At 38.4% G+C, this 22,898-nt stretch overlaps 1 protein-coding gene across 1 annotated transcript in view; it reads left to right on the forward strand.

The window, feature by feature from the left end:
• The window catches only part of LOC110218426 (catenin alpha-2), a 1,469,797-nt gene that overhangs the window by 1,301,913 nt on the left and 144,986 nt on the right, over positions 1–22,898 (forward strand). The window contains 3 exon segments of the mRNA XM_021001143.2: positions 4,831–4,923; positions 6,551–6,707; positions 13,905–14,105. Coding sequence (XP_020856802.1) covers positions 4,831–4,923; positions 6,551–6,707; positions 13,905–14,105 — 451 coding nt within the window.

Genomic DNA, 22,898 nt, shown 5'->3' on the forward strand with positions numbered 1-22,898 from the left:
CCAACCAATTTCAGGCCAATCACCTTGGCTGTCCCATAATGTGGTAGGCAGATATATTTGGAAAGAGTGATATAACAGCAAAGAGAATGTATAAATATGCAAGTTCATCCAGAATATATACACAATAAATTAAAGATAGTGCAGTGGGTCACTAGCAGCTGATATGAGGGAGGAATCAGGAAAGACCTTATACAGGATATAGCATTAGAAATTCTAAAAGAAGAGGTAAGGAGAGAATGCATTCCAGGCATGAGGAATGGCTAGTGCAAAAGCAGAGATAAAAGTGCAGTTGTTGTATGAAAGAGAGAAAACAAAGCCATTTGATTTGTGCAATAGAGTTTGTGAAGGGGAAAAATTAATTTTTAAGAAAATGGAGAAGTGGGTTGGAACCAGATTGTAAAGGATTTATAATGCTAAATAGAGTAATGCCAAACATTCCGTGGATAGAGAATAATTATTACAAATTCACAGAGCTTGGATATGTAGTAGTTTCTGTTGGCTAAAAGGCTCTTTTGGCTGGAAAATAGAGGACCTGAAGAGTGGCAATGGAAAAGCAGACTGAAAAGTTAGATGGAGCTCAGATTGAAGAAAAATGGGGAAATTGAGGCCCAGAGATGTTCATAAATGGCTGAACCAAGGTTAATCAGATTGTATCCTATAGCATACTCTCTAGGCTGTCTTCTAAACTTCTAACTTACTTCCAGAAAAGTCTTAGTCCTGGAAGCTCACCCGCCCTAAAATTCACACATTGGAGATAAACACTGCTCTTATGACCTCTCCCTTTTTTTAAATGGCTCTTTGCACAACCTTCATTTAAGAAAGACCCCCAGATCATCCATGTCTCATTCCTTTCCAGGCTGTACTCCATACTTGTCTTTCCTCTCTGCTTCCCCCCCTTAAGCTTTGTTTTATGAGTTATTAGAATGTTGCATTAGAACATAAGCTCCTTGGGGGCAGGGGCTGTCTTTCCTTTTGCCTGTATTTGTATACCCAGTGCTTAGTACAGGGACTGATACAGAGTAAGAACTTAATAAATGCTGTTCACTGACAGATTGTTGACATCCCCACAGCACCTAGGGCAGGTTTGGGTCTTTCATGTAAATGAGAGAATGCATAGATAGATGGATGAATGGAAAGAATTTATAAAGAACAATGAACCAATCTCTATGCTAGGCTGTAAAGGATACAAATGCTAAGGCCAGATACTCCTTGCCTCAAGTAGTTTATATTCAAATAGAAAGCATTTATTGGATGGAGCTGGAGTTGGTGGCTGGGAAGAACTAGCTGTTTCAGAACGGGAAGTCATAGAGATGCTGAGTGGATTTATTAACATTCCTTTTCTTCATGTTTACTATAAGTGCTCAATAAACATCTGCTGATTATTTGAATGACATTTGTACATATTTCTCCTAAAACTGAATCACATTACTTAATATCTCAGGGTCTATAACTATGACACTTATTAAAGTCCTAGTATCTACATGTCCATTGATTGGTGTTCTGATGTCCAGAATATTGTTACCATTTGTTCCCTAGGGAAAGTGAGACTGTTGACATCTGAGAAATAAAAACACCATGCAAAATAGCACATTGTTGGGAGGATCTGAATTTAAAGGAAGGTTTCTAAAATCACTTTGAAATTATGAGTAAACTCTGAATGTTAGACCTGGAAGGGGCTCAGAGATCATTTAGTCTCACTGACTCCTTTGATAGATGAGGCAGTTATGGGACAATCAGTTCAAACTAATTCATTTGTTTCACTGTGAAATTAAAATGAAGAATGGTCCGTCATTCTAACCTGGAGCCTGGGAGTTTCCTGGAAAGTTCTCTGAAGAGGAGGGAGACCCCTCACTCCCAAAGAGCTGGGGCTGGATATCATGATACATGTAAGCCACGTTGGGAATAACTGTGAAGCCAAATGGTTCTGGGGAAGAGCAGATGGATCCCAGCAAATTCGGAGATGTGAGCTGCAGGAGGAAACAGATGAACACTGTAAGACAGAGACTAGGAAGATGCGAAGGTTGGGGTTAGGCGGGGGCCCTTTGAATTATTCTGTGACTAATTTCTAACTTTCAGGGCTGCCTTTGTAGATAGCGAACAGCTTACATAATATTTTAAAACTTCTTGAGGGGTTTAAAAGCAAAAAAATAAAACCAACCAGGCACATTTTATGTTAATTCTGTTTATAGGAATAAACAGCATTCAGATTTGGAGACAACCAGACAAATATTCAATTGGAGAAAATGTCAGTCTTGAAAATCAGAAGACCTGGAATTAAGGCCTAGCTTTGTCTTCCTTTAATCTTCCTTGGCTTCCATCTCCTCATCTAAACCTTGGAGATAATTAGATTTGCATAAGTCACTTTGGGTCTCTATTTCCTCATCTTGAAAATGAGATTGGATTGTGTGACCTCAAAGGTCCTGTCCAGCTCTAATTGTGTTCTCTGATCAAATGAGGAAAATATTTGGTAACCCTTAATGTGTGATAGAAATGTGAAGAATCATTATTATTGTTATTTATAACTTACAACTAATGTTATACATATGATGTTTACAATAAGTTAATACAAAACATGTAATAAAATTACTATTATGATAGTTATACTTTCTTCGGATTTCAGTAATTGTGAGTGAGCCCTCAAATAATTTGCCAAGTCAATTGAAAAGCTTTCTATATCCTTTAGTTTTTTATTGATATTTTATTTTTTTAAACATCTGTATTTCTTAATGTCCTACCCCCTCTTGTAAATCTTACCTGGTAAGAAAGAAAAATAGTTGGTCACAACCAAATGTTCTAATTCAAACATCCCTGTCTCATCTGAACCTTGAACTCTGCCCCTGGAATCCTTGGTTTTTATAGGTGAGCTTTTACTTTACTTGCCTGGAACCAGTCCTCTGTATCAATTCCTAATAATTTTCAAACTATAGTTGCTTATAGTGCCCAGGGATGTGCTGGATGGAGCTGTCATTGACTCATAAGAGCTGATTGTTAAATATTCAAAGTGAACATTTACACTTTGGAAATGGAATAGGCAAACACTACACAAGCAGATGTATATTTAGTGTTTTATTGATTGTCTCAACTTAAGAAAGTGATGGAAAAATGTTAACAATGTAGATTAAACTGAAAAGTGTGTCATGTATACATTTTCCACCCAAACAGCTGGTTGCTAAGCATTTGATGGCACATCTTGGCCTCATATACTCCAAGATCCTTTTTGGACTCAGGTTGTTTTATCCTGATAAAATGGAAATTCCTTGACAACAGGGACCATCTTGATTGTTTGTATTTATAATTCCAATACTTAGCACAGTGTCTGACACAGAGTAAGTACTTAATAAATCCTTTTGTCACTCATTCAATCACTTAGGCACTATATACAGCATTATGCCACCATAGCACCCCACCTCTAAAGGGAAATGAGGAAAGTACCCAGACTTTATCTTTGATCATATCATTTATATATACTATGAGAGAGTATGAGGGCAGCTACCATCCCTAGATCTATATCCTAAGATATATTCTGTAACCAACTATTGTGACCTTTAATAAATCTCTTCATCTTACTAGGCCTCAGTTTTTTTTTATCTGTTAAATGAGACTAATAATTATTGCTCCAATTCCATCATTAAGTTTTAAGAATCAAGTCAAAGAATGAAAATAAAGCAATTTTGAAGTTAAAAATATTTTATGGGTATAAAATGTCAAGGGATCCTTTTTATATAGCATCATTCCATGGATCAGGGAGGTCCACTTTGAGCATGTTAATGTATGTTTCCACTCCGACATAGCTTAAATATTCTACATTTTGTGGCACCAGATGCTCATATAAGGCCCTTTTGTATCTAGGATTCTACTATATTAATGGCTAGTGTTAATATGGAATGTTTCAAACCACATCACAAATATCACCTCATTTGATTTTCATAACAACTTGGAAGGGGGGGGAGGTGCCATTATTATCCCTGTTTTGTTGGTCAGGAAACTGACGTTCAGTGTCTGGCCTAGAGTCACAGAGCTAGTAAGTGTTTGATTCCTGATTTAAACTCGCGTCTTTCTGGCTCCAGGCCCAGTGTTCTGTTCACTCTGTCTTTGTAGGGCTTGCCATTAAATATGAGGATGACCTGGTAAAGAGAAAATTGTAGAATGGAAGGAGAGGAGGAGAGGTATTTTAACTATATTTCAGAATTTGGAGGGCTGTCATGTGGATGACAAATTTGACATATGTGTCTCAATTCCACAGGGCAGAAGAAAGGAAAATAGGTGGCCATTCCAAAGAGGCATATTAAACTTTGAGATAAAGAAATGTTCCTTCACAATGAGAGCTATCCACAAGTGGACTGGGCTGTGTCTATCTCAGGAATGCATGGGTTTTCCCTCACTGGAATTTTCTAAGTCCACCTTTACCAGGAGGCCTTCTCAGCTTGCCTTCCATGGACTCTGCATCTATCTTACATGTCTCTTTAATCCATATGTTGTGTCCCACATTAACATGTAAGCTCTTTCAGGGCAGGGACTGTTGTTGTTTTTGTTATTGGTGGTGGTGGTGGTTTGTTTGTTTCATTCTTCCTTTTTATTCCTAGTGCTAAGCACAGTACTTGGCACATAGTAATCTCTTAAGACATGATTGTTGACTGCCTGACTGATTAAAGCAAAGTCTCTGTGAACAACTGTCAGATACACTTTAGAGAGGATTCTTTTTCCAGGTCTCAGTTGGACTAGATGGCCTCGGAGGTCCTTTCCTGCCCTTCAGAAGATGTTCAGTACTAAATAGCCTCAATTGCCTCTTTATCTTCAACATGATTTTCTTTTCATTTCTCTGAAATCCAGGTTGCCAACTTGGCCTGTTCCATTTCCAATAATGAGGAAGGGGTGAAGTTAGTCCGGATGGCAGCAACCCAGATTGATAGTCTATGTCCCCAGGTGAGTCTCATCCCCCTTGGCTCAGAATCCTTTGGTACTGTACTATCCCTTCCACAGTCTGGCCCCATTATGTCTTCTCTAACCCCATCTCCTACTACTAACCAATTAAAAAGGAAAAAAAAAACCCTTCACTTTTCCCTCTTCAGATCACGTTTTCACTGATTCTTCCAAACCTCCCCTAACCCACTGTTGCCTTGCTCAGTCTCTCCTTCATGCCTTTACCCATGCTGTTCACTGACCTTTCCCTTCCTCCCTTATCTATGAAAATCTTGGCTCTTTTTAAAGGTCCGGTGTGAACAATTTGCTAGCCAGCCCAAACCGTTGAGAGCTCTCTAAAAGTAATGTTCTCCACACTCCAGTATCTATTACTGCCTATATCAGTCACTGACACTTACTCATTCATGAACTGGGATTATGAAATCATAGCTCTGGAACCAAAGGATACCTCAGAGACCATGTTGTCCAATTCCCTCATTTTACACATGAAGAAAATGAGTCCCAGGAGGTCAAGTGACTTTTCCATGGCCATGCCAGGGCTAAGGATCATAAAATCCTAAATCTAGAGCCACAAGAGCCCCCAGAGTCCATTGAGTAAAATCTCTTCATTTCATAGGTGAGGAATCTGAGGCTCTGGGTGGTTCTCTGACTTACTTAGTGTTATATAGCCAGGAAATTCACAAGATGGGCTTTGAAACCCAGTCTTCTGTCTACAAAGCCAATCTTCTTAATGGTCCATTGGTGTTAAGCTTTTCTCACCAAGTAGGATTATCAGCTCCTGAAGTCAGAGGAAATAGCTTTGATTTCCACGGATTTTCCACGTATGTGCCTATAACAATACAACATTCATTGTAGATACTCAACAGAGAATTTTTGAATTCCTGGATCATCTCAATAAGAACCTTAAATTAGAAATAAAATAATAAAATTTTGACACTAAGTTCATTGATAACTCATGTTCTTTATGTTGCCAGTTGCCTATTTTCAGCAATGAGGTTAAATGGCATGATCATACTCTTGTACACTTTAGGCAAGATTTTAAAGATAAGCCTTGCTCTCCTACCATGTGTTTTTGATCACTAGTAGTCTTTGAGTTTTCACTCTAATGTATGTGAGTCATTGATGAGGATATCAAAATAAATATCTATGTGCCATTAAGTGTGGGTTTTTTTCCCATTGTGATGTTAACAGAATACTATAAAATCAATCCAATTTTGTAGAAATGCCATACCTAATCATAATATTGTGCTCAAGACTCCTACCCACTTTGCGTACTTCAAGTTGTGGTTCCAGGTGGCAGTGAAGGGAATCATTACTTTAATATGGACTCTCCTCTGGAGAATCAGTTTAGTATACTGAGTAGGGAGCTGATCTTGAAGACAAGAATGTCTAGGTTCAAGTCTCATATCCGATATACTGATTGTATGACCCTGAGCAAGTCACTGCTCAACTCTTTGTGACTATAAAGTTGCAGAGAAGGTTACAACCTGCATTAGAAGAGGATGTTTCCTCATCTGAGTGTTCTCTATATCAGTGACATTATGGGTCCTCTTGCCATTCTTTCATCAGTTGTTTATTCTATTGAGAATCATTCCTGGTCATCTGTAACATAATTTTCTGAAAAAAATAGGTCATCAATGCTGCCCTTACACTAGCCGCCAGACCTCAGAGCAAAGTCGCTCAAGATAATATGGATGTCTTCAAAGATCAGTGGGAGAAGCAAGTTCGTGTCCTGACAGAGGCTGTGGATGATATCACATCAGTGGATGACTTCCTGTCTGTCTCAGGTAATTGCAACAAATGAGTCATTTTGGGAAGGTGATAGATACCTCAGCATTATGAAGAGGATCTGGACTGATAATGAGAAAGGTTTTCTATATGTGATTGATTGAACTCCAAGAAGTCCCCTGGACCCACCAAACATTGTATCGTTTTGAGAGGTGGGATTATAATGCTCTCCCAGAACTCCAGGAAAGATTTAGGCAAAACACAAGCTAGAAATTCCTGTTGGATATTGTGGGACACTTGGGCAGATTCTCAAGGGAAATTTAGCAATCTCATGACAGGGAGTATGTTGTAGTAGATAGGGCTGGGAATAAGGATGATCTGAGTTCAAATTCTGCCTCAGATGCTATCTGGATGACTATAGACAAGTCAATTAACCTCTCTCAAATTCAATTCTTTTCATCTTCAGTATAGCGATACCACTCAATTCCCAGGGTTTTTGTGAGGACGAATGAGTTGACATATGGAACGTTTTTTGCAAACCTTAAAATGCCATGTGAATATTAGCTGTTTTTCTTGCCATTCTATCTACTACTATTACTACTACTACTACCATTCTTATTACTGTTGTTGCTGCTGCTGGCCTTCTCCCTTCTCCTCCTCCATCCTCTCCTTCTCTTCCTCCTTTTCCTGCTCTTCCTCCTCCTTCTGTCACTAAACAACAACAGCAACTACTACTACTTCTACTACCAGCACCACCACCAACACCACCACCACCATGACTACTACTACTACTACTACCACCACAACTACTTCTACTAAAATTCATTATAGATTTTAATGGAGTACTGGCCTTGTGTATTTCTTAATGCATCCCATCATTTTTCTGTTATGTTTTCCCATTTGATTTTAAGCTCCTTGAGGTCAGAGGCCATATTCCTTTACTTTTATTTCTATCTTCAGAGTTTAGTACAATGCCTGAAATATAGTAAATGCTTAACAAATGCCCTCCTTTGTTTGTCTGTCTATTTACCATCTATATCTCTTCTCTTTCTCTCTCTCTCTCTGTCTCTCTCTGAATGTGGCTATCTATCCTAAAGGAGAGAATGGAATTCATTTTAAAGACTATTCCCAAGACTGTTGACATCATGAGATGATATAATATGGTAGAAAGGGTACAGCCAGGATGGTAGAAGATCTGGATTCATGGCTAGTGCTACCAATTAATATCTGTGTGATGTAGGGCAAACCATTCAACCTGTCTTGTGTTCCATTTCTTCTTCTGTATAATGAGAAGATTGGGCAAGGTAATCTTTAAGGACCCTTCTGTATGTAATATTCTATAATCCTGTGAACTACTGAATTCTATGCAAAAGGTTATCATCTGGAGAATGAGCTCTATCTAGAAATGAGCAGATGAACCTCTTTGCTGAGATGGGATAAAGATCAGTTAAATTCAAAGGACAAATGACACTGAGATGATACTATTTGTAATGTGAATCTTTCACAAACTCTATATTCTATACTAGGAGACACTTACAAGACATTCTAGATAAGAGAACTTGACCACTGAAGAATATCAGAGAATGTCCAAAGGCTTTCCATTCACATTTGGAGAACTTAGTCTATACCTGCTTAAACAAAGTCATTTAATGGTAGTTTTATTTCAGTTTGTTTGGGTAAACCCAGTGCCTTACCTGTAGTAGGTGATTAACAAAAATTTTCTGAATTATAGACTAATGATTTTGAATAGCCCTGAGTTCTCTGTTTGAGGCAGGTAGATGTCTAAATGAATACAGGGCAGAATTCAGAGTCATGATAACCTTAGTTTGAATCTCATCTCAGATACTTAACTAGTTATATTATCCTGGAAAATCCTGAGCAATCTTCATTTAACATCTTTGAGCCTCAGTTTCCTAATCTGTAAAATAGCAGGCTATACTCTATAGCCTCTAAGCTCTCTAACAATTTCAAAGCTATGATTCTCTGAACTGTGTGACTCTCTGATCCTTAGTTTTCTCATTAATATTTGTCGTCTTTCAGACAGTAAAACAGAGGAAAGCTGAATTTCCCTGAGTGCTTTATGGGGCTGACATAGCTTGGGGCTAAAGCTATGAGAAATGGATGCGTTGTCCACACACAGTTTGAGTGCAGGTGACTTTTCCAACTATGGGATCAGAGGTTTAGAGCTGGAGTGAACTTTAGAAGCTGATTATTCCAATTCTCAGTTTGTACCTATGAAAGAATAGGTATCCAGGTAGGTAGGTAGTACAGAGGATAAGACACTAGGTCTGGACAATTGGAGACCCGAATTTAAATCCCACCCCAGGAACTTATTATCTCTATATCCCTAAGCAAGTCACTTAACCTTTCTTTGCCTTAGTTCCCTCAAATTTTACAGTTGAGGGAAGTGAGGCAAAGAAAGGTTAAGTGACTTGCTAGAGTAATCGAACCTATCTCCCTGGGTTGTTTTAAGGATCAAATGAGATGACATGTAAAGAAGTTTGCAAGCCTTAAGATACTAAAATGCACTTGTTAGTGATTGTTATGGATATCGTAGTTGTGTTGTTTTTGTTGTGTGGAACTGAGGCACAGAAAGTGTAAGTTGATTCCTCATGTTGACACATTTATGATTAGGGGGCAGAGACTAATTCTAAAACCATATCCTCTGACCTCCAATCCAGTAGCCTTTTCTAATTTATGCCTACTATTATGAATTCTTCTTAGGGGTCCCTGGGGGTAGTTCTTCTTTATAACCTGACTCTGGATCAAGCTCTTGCTTAGGCTTTGTTTCCCCCAGCCCACTTTGGCAGTGTTAGCCCCTTAGCCATCTATCATTGAGGAGGGCCTATCTGCTCACCTCATTTCCAAATGGGGTCATCTATCAGCATATGAGCTAGTTTCCACACAGGATTGTAGCATGGAAGAAATTGGTCAGGCTGAGGTATTTGTTTGCCTCATAAGCCCATGGCCAGGACTTGGGGTGGGGACCTGGAAGTGCCAGCCTTATCATTTCTGTAAAATTAAAATTAGCTTTAATAAATGAGACTCACATTTATTGGCCTGAATCTGCTACAATTGTACAGACACCTCCTGTGTTGGAGAAACACTGGCACATCCACAGACACCCACCCATTCACTCCCCATTGAGCCTGGCCCCAGCCCTCTCCTGGCTCAGCCCCACCACTGGCATACAGCAAGCTAGGCGGGTGGTTGAGTATAGAAGGACTACATCTCTACTGCCAATTGTCCATGAGGATCATCGGACTGGAACAGTGAACTAATGTTGAAATGGTTCCTTAGAGGCAGATGGAGGAATTGGTGACTTTTCCCAATCAAAGCCATTTCTGGGAAGTGTGCATTAATGTTTGTTAGTTTAGTTTAGTTTATTAAAACAAATCCACTGTGGCTCCTTCTATGAGGTCATTGTATCATGCCTAGTATTAGGGATAGTGACGTAGCAGTATCCATATCTATCTTCAATTCGTTCCCATCCCTCATTTTAACAACTGAGGCTCCTAATCCTTATACTCCACTTTTACTTGTAATACAGTGGTTCTGAAGATTCTACCCCTCCTTCTGTGTGACTTAGGGCAAATCACTTCCCAGGACTTCAACTTCCTCCTATTTAAGAAGGATTCAGATTAAATATTCTCTGGTATCCTTCCCTCTTTAAACGTATAATTAGGATACTTTTACTCCCAGGGGCCTTTTCCAAATTTTACTACCATTGGTTCTTGTTCTTAACTAGATATTAAAATAGTTATTTTGTTGAATTCACTCCACCAAGACAAATAAGGGGATGAAAGGTCAATCCCCCCCCCACTTTGATATTTAGATATTGAGGAAAGACATTGAATGCAACAGTGAGTAGAGTGCAGGGCCTGGATTCAGGAATACTGAACCATGTTTGCCTTAGTTCCACATGTGTAAAATGAGCTAGAGAAGGAAATGGCAAACCACTCCAGTATCTTTGAAAGAGAAACTCCAATTAGATAATGAAGAGTTGGTTCTGATTAAAATGATGGAACAACAGCAAATGGTTACAAAGGACTTCAACTCTCGATTCTCATAGCACTCCTTTATGGTAAGTCATATTATTATCCTTCTTATGCAGATGGGTAAACTGAGGCTGACAGAATTTGAGTAATTTGCCCTAAGTCGCACAATTAGTAGGTATCTGAGTCAGAATTTGAACTCATCTTCTTGAATCTGTGTCCAGCTATTTATGCATTATTCCACTTACCTCTTTCATAAGCTTTGTGGGACTAGTCTCAAATTTTGGAGCTAATATTCTTGTTTCAGTACTAGCAAATGAAATGTGGCAGTAGTCGTATCAAGCCTACAAGAAGCACAAGAGTTCCTTAAGTCCTGGACAGCAGTTCTCTGCCTTAATCTGTTCAGGACCACAGACAGCTCTTGCTGTCTTTCTGATTCTGTCAATTATGTAGACTTTGCTTTCTGGTATTTTTCCCGTTGAAAATATTTTAGAATTTAAAACTTTCAGAGCTCACAGTTTTAAAAAAAGCAGAACCACTTCTTGAAAAGAATAAAGCCAAAGAGGTCTTATCTTGGACTTTTCATTCCTATACAAAGCTATTCTTAATTTTCTCCACCTTCCACCTTCCCCCAAACTTTCCCTCCTTGCTGCAGTTCTCCCTCTGGCTTCCATTCTACATTATATTATTAACAGTAACAAGGAAATGCTTTGGCTGAAGCTGATAACACTCTACAATTCAACTCCCATGGTACAACTACCTTGGCATGCCAGGACAGGAAAATGTACCCAAGCTGTCAGCAAATCAGGCTCTACCAGAGCTGCTAGAGCATCCGTACAGGTGTCACAGTCCAAGGATGAAAGCCCCATGGACAGGCTGTGCTTGATAAAAGCAACTGATCTTACTGTATCCTGCTGGTAGCCCATGAACATTGTCCAATGGTTACAGGCTTCCCATTTCTAAGGCTCTTCCTACTGCTCATTGCCATTCTTACCAAAATATGTGATTATTGAATCAGTAACATTTGCACTCATAGCTTAGCCCAGCAAATATTTTTGAGTGTTGTTGTGTGTGTGTGCGTGTTTCGTGTGTGTGTGTGTGTGTGTTTCGTGTGTGTGTGTGTGTGTGTGTGTGTGTGTGTGTGTGTGTGTGTGTGTTTCTTATTGGGGGAATTTCTAGCCTAGAGGAAAATCTCTTTTTAGAAAGCACTGGGTCCAAGTTTTCTAAAGGATGGACTGCAGTCATTGTGTTGTGCTAGAAGCTGAATTTTTAATTCCTCTGTATGAAATGAAACAGGATTGGGGCCAGGTGATGTTGACTATTAATATCACAGAAGCAAAAACCAATTTTCAGATGTGGACTGTACTCATAAAAAAAGTGAAATATCTATGTTAGAAACATTTAAACATTTCCCATTGGGCATAAACTATAACTTTTAATAGTGTTTTAAAATGAACAACTTGGCATTACCCATGTGATATTTTCATTTTGGGGTTGAACTCAAAAAATTGCAGGTACCAGAAATCTAAAAGATCTATTCATTCCATTCAAAAGCAGTTTAGCCAGTATGCTTCTGTTTAACCAATTCAATTAATTTATTTATGCATATTATTTCACATCTCATATTCTATTGCCCCATTCAACCTTCCTACTCAAAAAGCTTTGTAACCTTGGAGTTATCCCCATCTCTATACTTTTTCATTCCCACTATCCAATTAATGGAAGAAGCTTTTCAGTATTAATTCTGTACCATCTCATGTATTTGTCTCCTTCTTGCTGCTTACATAGCCATTATCCTGTGTCTGAAGTATTACACTAATTTCATAATTGTTCTCCTTGATTTCAGTTTCTCTCTTTACCAATAATAGCTAGCATTTACATAGCATTTTGCAGTTATATAGTATTTTTTTTCGTTTAGGCAATGGGGTTAAGTGACTTGCCCAGGGTCACACAGCTAGTAAGTGTTATGTGTCTGAGGCCAGATTTCAGCTCAGGTCATCCTGAATCCAGGGTTGGTGCTCTATCCACTGCACCACCTAGCTGCCCCAATATAGCAATTTTTCAGTTGTCAAAATATTAACACATATGATCATATTTTATTCTAACAACAACATGAGGAAGCAGGTACTATTATTATCTCCATTTTACAAATGGACAAACTGAAGCAGACAGAAGTTTAATGACTTTCCAAGAGCCACACCACTATTAACTTACTGAGGCTAGATTTGAACTCAGGTCTTCAGGATAGAGAGACATATGAGCAGTGAGATAGATAGGTAGATGATAGATAGATAGGTAGATGACAGATAGATAGATAGATAGATAGATAGATAGATAGATAGATAGATAGATAGAATAGCTAACTTATTAAGCACTTAGTATGTGCCAGGCACTGTGCTAAGCACTAGGAAGAGTACAAGCAAAATAGAGACTCTTTATTCACAAGACCCTCCATTCTCATAGGGAAAATCTCTGTCACATAAAGGGATAAGCAAAAAAGAATAAAGCTACTTGAGTGAGGATAAGCCTCCTAGGGAGGACGTAGGCAAATCCAGGGAGTCAGGAAAGGAGCTGAGAGTGAAGCAAATATAGATAGCTTGGGCACATCACGGAATAGTAATCCACCATAAAATGAATGGTGGACCAACATAGAGTGAATGAAGGGGAAAATTATGAATTGAGGCTGAGCAGGAAGGTCATATCATAGAGAGCCTAAAATGCCAGGTTGAAAATTTTGACCACATTCTGGTCTTTGATTGAAAATCATGCATTTTCCTCAAATGAAAACCTTTTAACAAGGGTGTGTATTGATGGCCTGCTGTGTAGTTGAAGAATATTGCTTTGTGTTGCTAATTCTCTAGTTTCTCTCTCTCTCTCTCTCTCTCTTCTCTCTCTCTCTCTCTCTCTCTCTCTCTCTCTCTCTCTCTCTCTCTCTCTCTCTCTCTCTTTCTCCCTGATGCACTCTGGCTGTGGTCATGGGAGTCATTCAAGCCTGATCAAATTCACTCCATGCCAGCTAACTACTCTTCATTGATAACCACATTCAGAGTGCACAAAGTCCAAGCCTTGCCATTCAAAAGCTGGAGAAAACAGATGGAACTTTATCCTTAATTGTTGACTTGGAGCCTGTTGTGTTTGTAATAGATGGAGTGAAACTGGGCAAAAAAGAGTCTGGGAGCTCAGGAGAGGGCTCAATAGATTGGTTAATAGGGAGTTGTAATGAAGATGAAACTTAATAATGCATCTGTATCCTATCTACAGAAAATCACATTCTGGAGGATGTGAATAAATGTGTGATTGCACTCCAAGAAGGAGATGTAGATACTTTGGACCGGACAGCAGGTGCCATCCGTGGCCGGGCAGCCCGAGTCATCCACATAATCAATGCGGAGATGGAGAACTATGAAGCTGGAGTTTATACTGAAAAGGTGCTGGAAGCTACAAAATTGTTGTCTGAGACAGGTAAGAATGGATACAGGATTGATTCCTCCTCTTCACTGATGATAGGGTTATGTCTGGTGCCTCCATAAGAAGCATTGGCAGGAGCCTGACATTTTACATTGCTCAGGTGTGGAAGATGAATTGGAGCATGAGCATTTTTAATTTTACAGCTTTCTGTTTTGGGGCTTATGGGTAATTCCATGTGATGCTGCCTGGTTTCCTCCTTTACATGCTTAGGAGAGACAACATGGAATTATGGACTGAGAGCTGCTTTTGAAGCTAGGGAGCCATGAGTTTAAGCTCTCTCTCTCTCTGACACATACTGACCGTGTAACCTTGAGAAAGACTCCTACCTTCTTGTAGGTCTAGGTAAATTGCTAAGATTATAAATTAAAACATTGATAGAAGATATCGCTTCACCCAGAAGTTCCCTATACCTGTGAAATCATAGGTCCAGTCCCCATTTCTTAATGTGTTAGATCTCTGGGTTTGGTGTTGTGATGAAAGATCTGGGTTTAAACCCCATTTTAGATATTCACCAGCTTGGTGACCCTGGACAAAGCAATTAATCTTTCTGAGCTTAGTAAGATGAATATAGTAATGATGCTGTTTGTTTCATACCTCACAAAATTATTATGACACTCAAATGAGGTTATCTGTTTAAAGTTCCATGCAGAAATACTAGCAGTTAATCCAAAAAAAAAAATATTAATAAGGGTGAGGGAGAGGGGGAATGTATGTTTAATGTTCTGATAATGTATGATTAACTTAGGAAAGACCAAAGCATTTATTAAGTTCCTACTATGTGCCTGTCACTGTCCTAAGAGCTTTAATTCACTAAAATTCAATAAATATTTATTAAGCACCAACTATGCGCCAGGGCAACTAAGTGGCACAGTGGATAGAGAGCTAGACCTGGAGTTGTGAAGACTCATCTTGCTGATTTCAGCTCTGGCCTTAGACACTTACTAGCTAGCTTTCTGACCTGAGGTAAGTCACTACCCTATGCCTCAGTTTCCTTTTCTGTCAAATGAGTTGGAGAAGGAAATAGAAAACTATTCCAGTATCTTTGTCAAGCAAATCCCAAATGGGGTTATGGAGAGTCAGACAAGAATGAAAAATTGCTGAATAAGAATATAACAGGAAGCTCTTTACAAATATTATATCACTTTATTCTCAGAGCAACCTTAGAAAGTAGGTGCTACTCTTGATCATCAGCTGAGTTGAGGAAACTCAAGGCACCAAAGTGACTTTTGCTGAGTCACACAACTAGTAAGCATCTGAGGCTAAGGTTGAAATGCATATCTTCTTGTCTCAAACACTCTATGCTCTAATGGACTACTGGATTGATATAGAGTGGACAGGGAAGAAAAATGCCACAGAGTCTACTTATAGAATGGTCATTATCCACGGTTACTTCCCTCCTCGTGGTTTTTGTATTTTCATTGACTTTTGGTAAATGATGAGTATTAGTTAAGTATTTGGCATTGGGATGGTGTGATGGAATTGTTTTCCCTCCTACATTGTTGTGAAGTCCTATTTTATTATTTATTTATTAATTGAAAAGGCCTAAGGCTTATGAAGTCAACTAAGGGCGAATAGAGATTTATGAAGTTTGAAGCCAGCAATTCTGAGGAGATTGGAGTCCACTAGAGGCCAGGAGGGGAATGGAGGTAGTGGTAGGGAGAGGCAAACTGCCACTCCTCCAATCACAGTCTCAGGTACTATGTGTGGTATGAGGCTTGGCTGGGTGTGTTTTCCCTTTATCTATTTTTGAGTGTTTTGTTATAGAGGATTCTGAAAGAGAGACAGGGAAAATAAAACAGGTTTGGAAGGAAAAAATAAAAATGAAAACGTCACCTACTTCACACTTCTGCTACACGCTGACTCAGCTCGGAGAAGGCTTTGTTCCATTTGGTCCCAATCCCCTCCTAACATCATTAATCTCATCAACATACATGATAATGGAGGCACGACTCCAAAGCATTTTATCTGAAAAGCGTTTGGGAGTTTTAGTGGCCTGTAAGCTCCAAAGCTATTAACGATGTATCTTAGTAGCCAACAAAAAGCAGATGTAATATTGGCCTGATGAAGTGAAGCATAGTTTCTGTAAACTGTGATGCAGTGGAATCAGTCACAGGACATGTGGTTCGGTGGAGTTTTGGCCATGGAATTAGAGGACATGTGTTCAAATAGTGTCATAGATATTTACTATCACATAACATTGTATAGAGTCCTTCTGTAACTAGTTACTGTGTGACTCCAAACACATCCCTTAACATTTTGGGCCTCAGTTGCTGTAGCTATAAAGTCATGGTGTTAGACTAGGTGGTCTCTAACATCTCTTTTTATTAAAAAATATATGACCCCATATTCCTTTGACTAAAGAAGTACTAGTACCATAATATTCTGCCCTGAGTAAATCATTTTTGAAATTTTGTATTGAGTGCTGTGGGTCATATTTCAGGAAGGGCATTGATAAGCAATGCACAATTCAGCTGGATTCACACAATTCACTTGTGAATTTAAGCCACATGAGGACTTACTGAAGGTAGTGAGAATTTTTAGCCTAGAAAAGAGAATATTCAGAGGAGCAACCTCACAGCTGTTATCAAATGTGGAAGAGGAATTAGCCTTGTTTTCCTAGAATCCAAAGGGCAAAGCTAGAAACAATGCTTGGAATTTTCAGAGTCATATTTAAAGAATAACAACAACAACAATAACAACAACCACAAAATCTTCCTGAAAGTGCTTTCTGTAAATGAATTGAGCCATGTTGCTAGGCAATGACTTTTGTTCTCACTGGATTGCTTCAAGTGAAGCCTTATTCTTCAAGTGATTCTTCTTCATCTGGTTTTTGATGGAGTAGATATCCATTGAGTCCCCATCCAAACCATAAAGGCTGTGATTCTTTGTAGTTATGTATGTCCTATCAGTTTTGTAATCAAGAGGAAATCTCATTTAACCCCTTCATTTTACAGATGATCAGAAAATCATGTGTCATAGGTGTTTTAAGTTTTCAGAAGTCAGTTTTTTAAACTCCAGATCTCGTGGTCCATTCCACCATATTACCAACATTGATCTTTCTATGTTGAATGGGAAATTGATTAAAACACTGAAATTTTCCACAATAACTTCTGGCAATGCCTTAACCAACATATGTACCTTCTCTGGTTGGTACATTGCAAATTCTGCTCAATTTCCTTTAGAGTTATACCAAAAGAGCTATTGGTACTGACTGTCAGGACTGATATTGTTTTTGTGGTTATTATTATCATTATTAATCTTGATATGAAAACAGTAAAATATATTTATCCTCCAAAGGTGGAGGACATTTAAGCTGACTCAGTTATCTATGAAGGGACCTAAAGAAATCTCTTCGTCTGGATATAGCATAGTAAAGCAAAAGATGGCAAGAAACACTGGACATCCCCTCTGAAAAATAAACGAGATTGAAACAATGTGAAATGAGATAATAAGGAATATCTCCAGAGGTTAGTTTCCTCCTCAAGAGACTGAAGTGACTTGAAGTTAGATACAACAATAATGAAATGAGCTCACATTTTAATTAGCAGAAATCTAGCTCTGCCACCCTAGAGGCCCGATAGCGCAGCTATGCAAAGCTGACCGCATGACACTTCTTTTCCTTCCATGCTGGGATGGCCTAAGAGATTTTTGCAGACTATGACCATTTTATTTAAGTAGATTCTGTGAGAATTGTCCACTGCTTTGCCCCTCTTAGACTCTCAGCAAATCCAGGGAAACTTTGAGCTTGAATGAGGTACCTCTCATAACTGGATTTCTTTGCTGCATTTTGCCTCCCAAGAAAAATAGACAAATGCTGGGAAAAAAAAGACCCAAAAAAAATTTTGGCTAAAGTGTAAACAGCTTCCAGATTTCATGCTCAGGTCAAGTGACATTCAGTCTAATAATGTGAAGTTTCAGTGAGAGTTAGTTTCGACAGAAGAAAGAATCAATCAATTTATCTATCAAGAAATATTTACCAAGCACCAACTTCTTATGTGTTAGGCACTGTCCTAGGTGCTGGGGATAAAAGTAAGAAGAACGAAACAATATTCACTCACAATGAAACTACAATCTAGTAGGGGAGACAAGAATTACATCTAATACATTTAATCTCTCTCCCTCTCTGTATGTCTTACTAGATATATAAATAGTTTTAGATTGATATAGAAATATTGTGTTAAATATATGTGTGTAAATACATACATGTACATTTAGTCCAAAAAAAAAAAACCAAAGGAAAAGAAATCCTCAGGAGAGTTCAGAATCAAAGTATACATAAGTAGGTAGACTGTTGACATCAGAAAAGTATGGTGACATCAGAGTCATCCAATTATGGGAACTTGGTGTTTTTGTTTTTGTTTTTTTACTGAGGCAACTGGGGTTAAGTGAATTGCCCAGGGTCACACTGCTAGGAAGTATTATGTATCTGAGGCTGGATTTGAACTCAGGTCTTCCTGACCCTAGGGCTGGTGCTCTATACACTGTACCACCTAGCTGCCCCTGGAACTGGTGTTTAAAGTCAGGGTTTTGCCTCAATAGAGGTTTGATGAGAACAAATGGAAAGCTTAGACCTAGAGGAATTCAACTATTTAAAATCATATCAAGTCAGAAATTTAGGGACTGAAGGATAAGACTGGCTCACTATTACTGGGAATCAGATGGTAAGGTAGGGCATTTTTTCACAAGTGCAAGGCAAGGTTGCTCATACTAGGTAGGACTTGAGTGCCTTTCAACAAGAGCTACCCAAACAATGATAATGTGAGTCTTTAACTGTTCCCTTTTACTGTGTTCACAGATAGGACATGCATCCTGGGATGGGAAAAAACATAAAAGTGAAGAGGTTAAGTGATTGCAGCTAGAGGGATTTGGTTGTAGGGGGAGTTAGGTTGGAAGATTAGATTAGAGGTAATACTGCAGTGTGTGGAAGGCTTTACTGGATAAGTACTAAGGCCCCTTCCAAATGTGTGAGCCTTTGTATTTTTTATACCTTTTCCCTTTTGGTTACCAATCATGTTCAAAATGATGACCTTGAGACCATGCAAAAGCCTTGGTTGACAGAGAAAGATTTAATTATGTTCAGCATGCTGTCTTGATACTGGGCAGAATACTGAGGCATTTTAGAAAGACAATCAACAAGAAGAGCTGAAATCTAAAAGCTTTTTCAGGTTGACCTTTGCCTGGGAAATCAATGACCCAGAACAGCCCCTTTCTTGATAATTTTAGTTACTTCTTACTTTAGTCTTATGATGGATCTGTGATTTCACTATCTATATGGTGCCAATCTGAAATCATCCATGTCCTCTCTTCCTATGGGACTCTGGTCTAAGTTCTGTCATTGACCTTTCACAGAAGAGCCATAGAAATTGCCAAGAATCTTCAGGTAGACCTCATAGCATGGTCTGGATAGTGATGGACCCTTTGGTCTGTCCATCAATTTCCAAATTTTTCGTGGCCATCTCACCCTTCTAAAAAAAATGTGATGCTTTGAGAAATATTCTAGTACAATAATGCTAATACTAATAATAGTAATACACATACATATATAAACACATATATGTTAGGTGCTATTATTATCTTCACTGTACTGATGAAAAAAAAAAACCTGAGACTGAAAGAAATTAATGAACTTCTCTGGTTTACACAGATAGTGAGACATGATTTGAATTCTGGTCTATATGAATCCAAATCCAGTTCTCTATTCATTGGGCTGCTTTAGATGCCAAGGTGTAGTGATTAAAGTGCTGGACTTGGAGTTAGCAAGACATAGCTTCAAATCTTGACTTTGACATTTATTAGCCATAGAAATACAAGTTGCTTAATGTCTTTAAGTCTCAGTTTCCTGAGAATTAGAAGGTTCTACTAGATAGCACCTATGATCTTTAAAGCTTTCAAACTGTGATGGCCTCTTCTGCTAGTCATAGAGTTTTCTAATGATGCCCTTTATGCCATATCTTCTAGTTCTTAGATAGTAATATATTTGAACCTCCTCCAGTTCACCAGGTGACCTTTTACTTCCCTTTGGATTACCCTTGACTTTAATTGATCAGAGATTGGTCTTCTGTGACCATTCTTGTTAATGAAGGTTTTAATTTCCCTGTTCTTAGATATAAAGCTTGGCATTTCTTATCTCAGCTCTTACATACCTTGAATGGATAATCTGAGAAATGAATAAGAAATATTCCGTTTCCTTGATTACCCATAGTTCCTTGATCATTCCATACTTCTGGTTGAACTGAGGGCATGAGCTGGATACCTAGCTTCATTCTCTATCTCTCTTGACCGATATTCCCAAAGAGAATGAACACAGATGTGATGGACGAAAAGATAAAACTAAATTTCTAGGAAATATAATGGTCAGTTGAGTGAGTGGTAGATAATGTGACCTTTGATACATAGAGAACTCTAAAGCTGAAAAGAGATTAGTGATCATGCGGTTTAATTACATCATTTTACAGTGGGAGGGGGGAGATAAACATCTGAGGCTCAGAGAATAGAACAGAGTTGGACTTGCCAAACTCTTTAGGAGAATTCTGTTTGTCACCAGTTATCTACATCATGTATGTATACATGCATACATCCATGTATTTATATACACACATCTATGTACACACATATGTATTATGCATATATACACACATATATATTTTTATAAGGAATTAAAAAGGTTGATGAGGATAAGCCAGGCAAGACATTATCGCATAATATAATAGGATGGAATTTTAGAAGCCATCTGGTTCTTCCCAGAAGTGAATAAGATACAATTTTACAATACACCTGACAACTGCTCCGTCTTTTCTTTGCTTAACAACATCTAGTGAGAGAATCACTTCCGAAGATGACTCATTCTGTTTTTTTGGGTACTTCTCATTATCGCAAAGTTCCATTTTTTGTTATAGTTTCATTTGATATCAAATTCAAATTTGTGAATTCTATCTATTGTCCCTAGTTCTATTTAAAGAAAACAAGTTTAATTTCTCTTGTTTGTGATGGAGACAGATGTGCCTGAAGACAGCTAAAACTGATAGTGTGTTTTTATGAGGTGAGGGAGGAAAGGACTATGAAAATGTTTTTGGTCTAAAATGGGGTGAGTTACTAATGAAGAAGGACACTGAAGATGAGAAACTTGTAATACTAAATATAAACCTTTTGGTTTTACTATGTACTCACTTTTCTCTATCTGTTTGTTTAGCCCCAAGTCTTATAGATGGAATTCACCAGCTTGAACTATGTGCTAGAATGAATGATTTGAATAGGACTGGCTCCCCTGATTAGAAACTTACACATAAATTTGAAGGAACTGGTGAAGTTCTTCCCAGACTGTTTGTCATGAGGATATAACATGGAGTGGTGAGACTGTGAGGGATCCCCACAATTTCAGAGGTGCAAGGGATCTCAAAGGCCAACTGGTAAAATCCCTGTCTGAGTGACAATCTAATCTCCAGCATCCCTGGGAAGCAGTCATCCAGAATCTGAAAGCTTTTAGGCAGGAATTGTAACCTGAGTTCTAAGCATTTGTTTTCTTAATATATTGATATAATTTATTTTCTTGACATTCCCATGTGATTATTTTGTGCATTAAAAACATTATTTTGATAAAGGGCCTGTAAGGTTGATGACTTTTTAAACTGTAACATCCTGCCTTCGCCAGCATTCCCGAGACATACACCCCTCCCACACACAAACACTCACTCACTCACCGTTTAGAACCTGTACTCTAAGGAGACCAGATAAGAGAGAAATATGTGGATTGGAGTTACGAGACCTGAGAATCTTATTTTATCTGCCACTTACTATACACGTGACTTTATTAAGTTATTTAATTTATCTTGGGCTCAATTTCTTCATGTACAAAATGAAGGAATTGAATCTGTTAATTTCTCGGAGTCGTTGCAGCTCTAATCTCATATCTGAAGAAATGGGAGCTGACCTCAGGTCCCAGAGTCAAAAACCAAAATTTGCAAGAACTAAGCAGGGGGATTTCAGGTCCACATATAAAAAGGTAAATAATCATGGTGGCTAGATTCCCAGGAGGGAGGTTTCTAATGTTGCCTGGCATCTAGAGCCACCTACAGAGCAACATAACTTTCTGCTTTGTATTTCCAGTGAAATTCCAACTCAATAAAGGGAGGGCTTTGGTGAAAGGGGCCTTTTGTGTCCAAATGAATACTCTGTTAAGTTAAAATAATAATAATTTCCAAGATGATTATTATGCTAAAATTCTATTGCTTCCATATGCAGAATTGTACCTATTCATTTTTCATCAAACTAATTTACAATGATGAAAACACAATAAACTAGATCTACAGCAGGCCCATTAAATACTTACATTGCATATTTGATGTGCTCTTCAATAAAGCCAGAATTATAACAAATTGCTAACAGCCTTCTAGTAAGTGCATGCTTGACCAAACCCATCTTTAAAGATCTGATTTAAAAAGTCAGGTTCCTGCAGAATGCAGTACCACAAACGCACATTTGGTGATATATTTATATATACATAGAGGAGCTCATTCTTCACTGAATGGATTATATTGAAATGTCATTTTTGTAAATTTGATAGCAGATGAAAGCTCATGGATATGGAAACGTGATCAGATTAGGAGAAGCGGACAGCATTGAGATCCTGCAAAAGGGTCTTATTCGTATTCTTTTTTATAGCTCATGGATCTGCCTTATGCCTGCCATAACAAAAGATTGTAGAATAAGGAGAGAGGAAGAGATGGAGAGAGAGAGAGAGAGATGGAGAGAGAGAGAGAGAGAAGAGAGAGAGAGAAGAGAGAGAGAGAG

This window comes from Phascolarctos cinereus, unplaced genomic scaffold (assembly GCF_003287225.1).
Source record: "Phascolarctos cinereus isolate Bilbo 61053 unplaced genomic scaffold, phaCin_HiC Scaffold_2;HRSCAF=192, whole genome shotgun sequence".
NCBI classification, from domain to species: Eukaryota; Metazoa; Chordata; class Mammalia; order Diprotodontia; family Phascolarctidae; genus Phascolarctos; species Phascolarctos cinereus.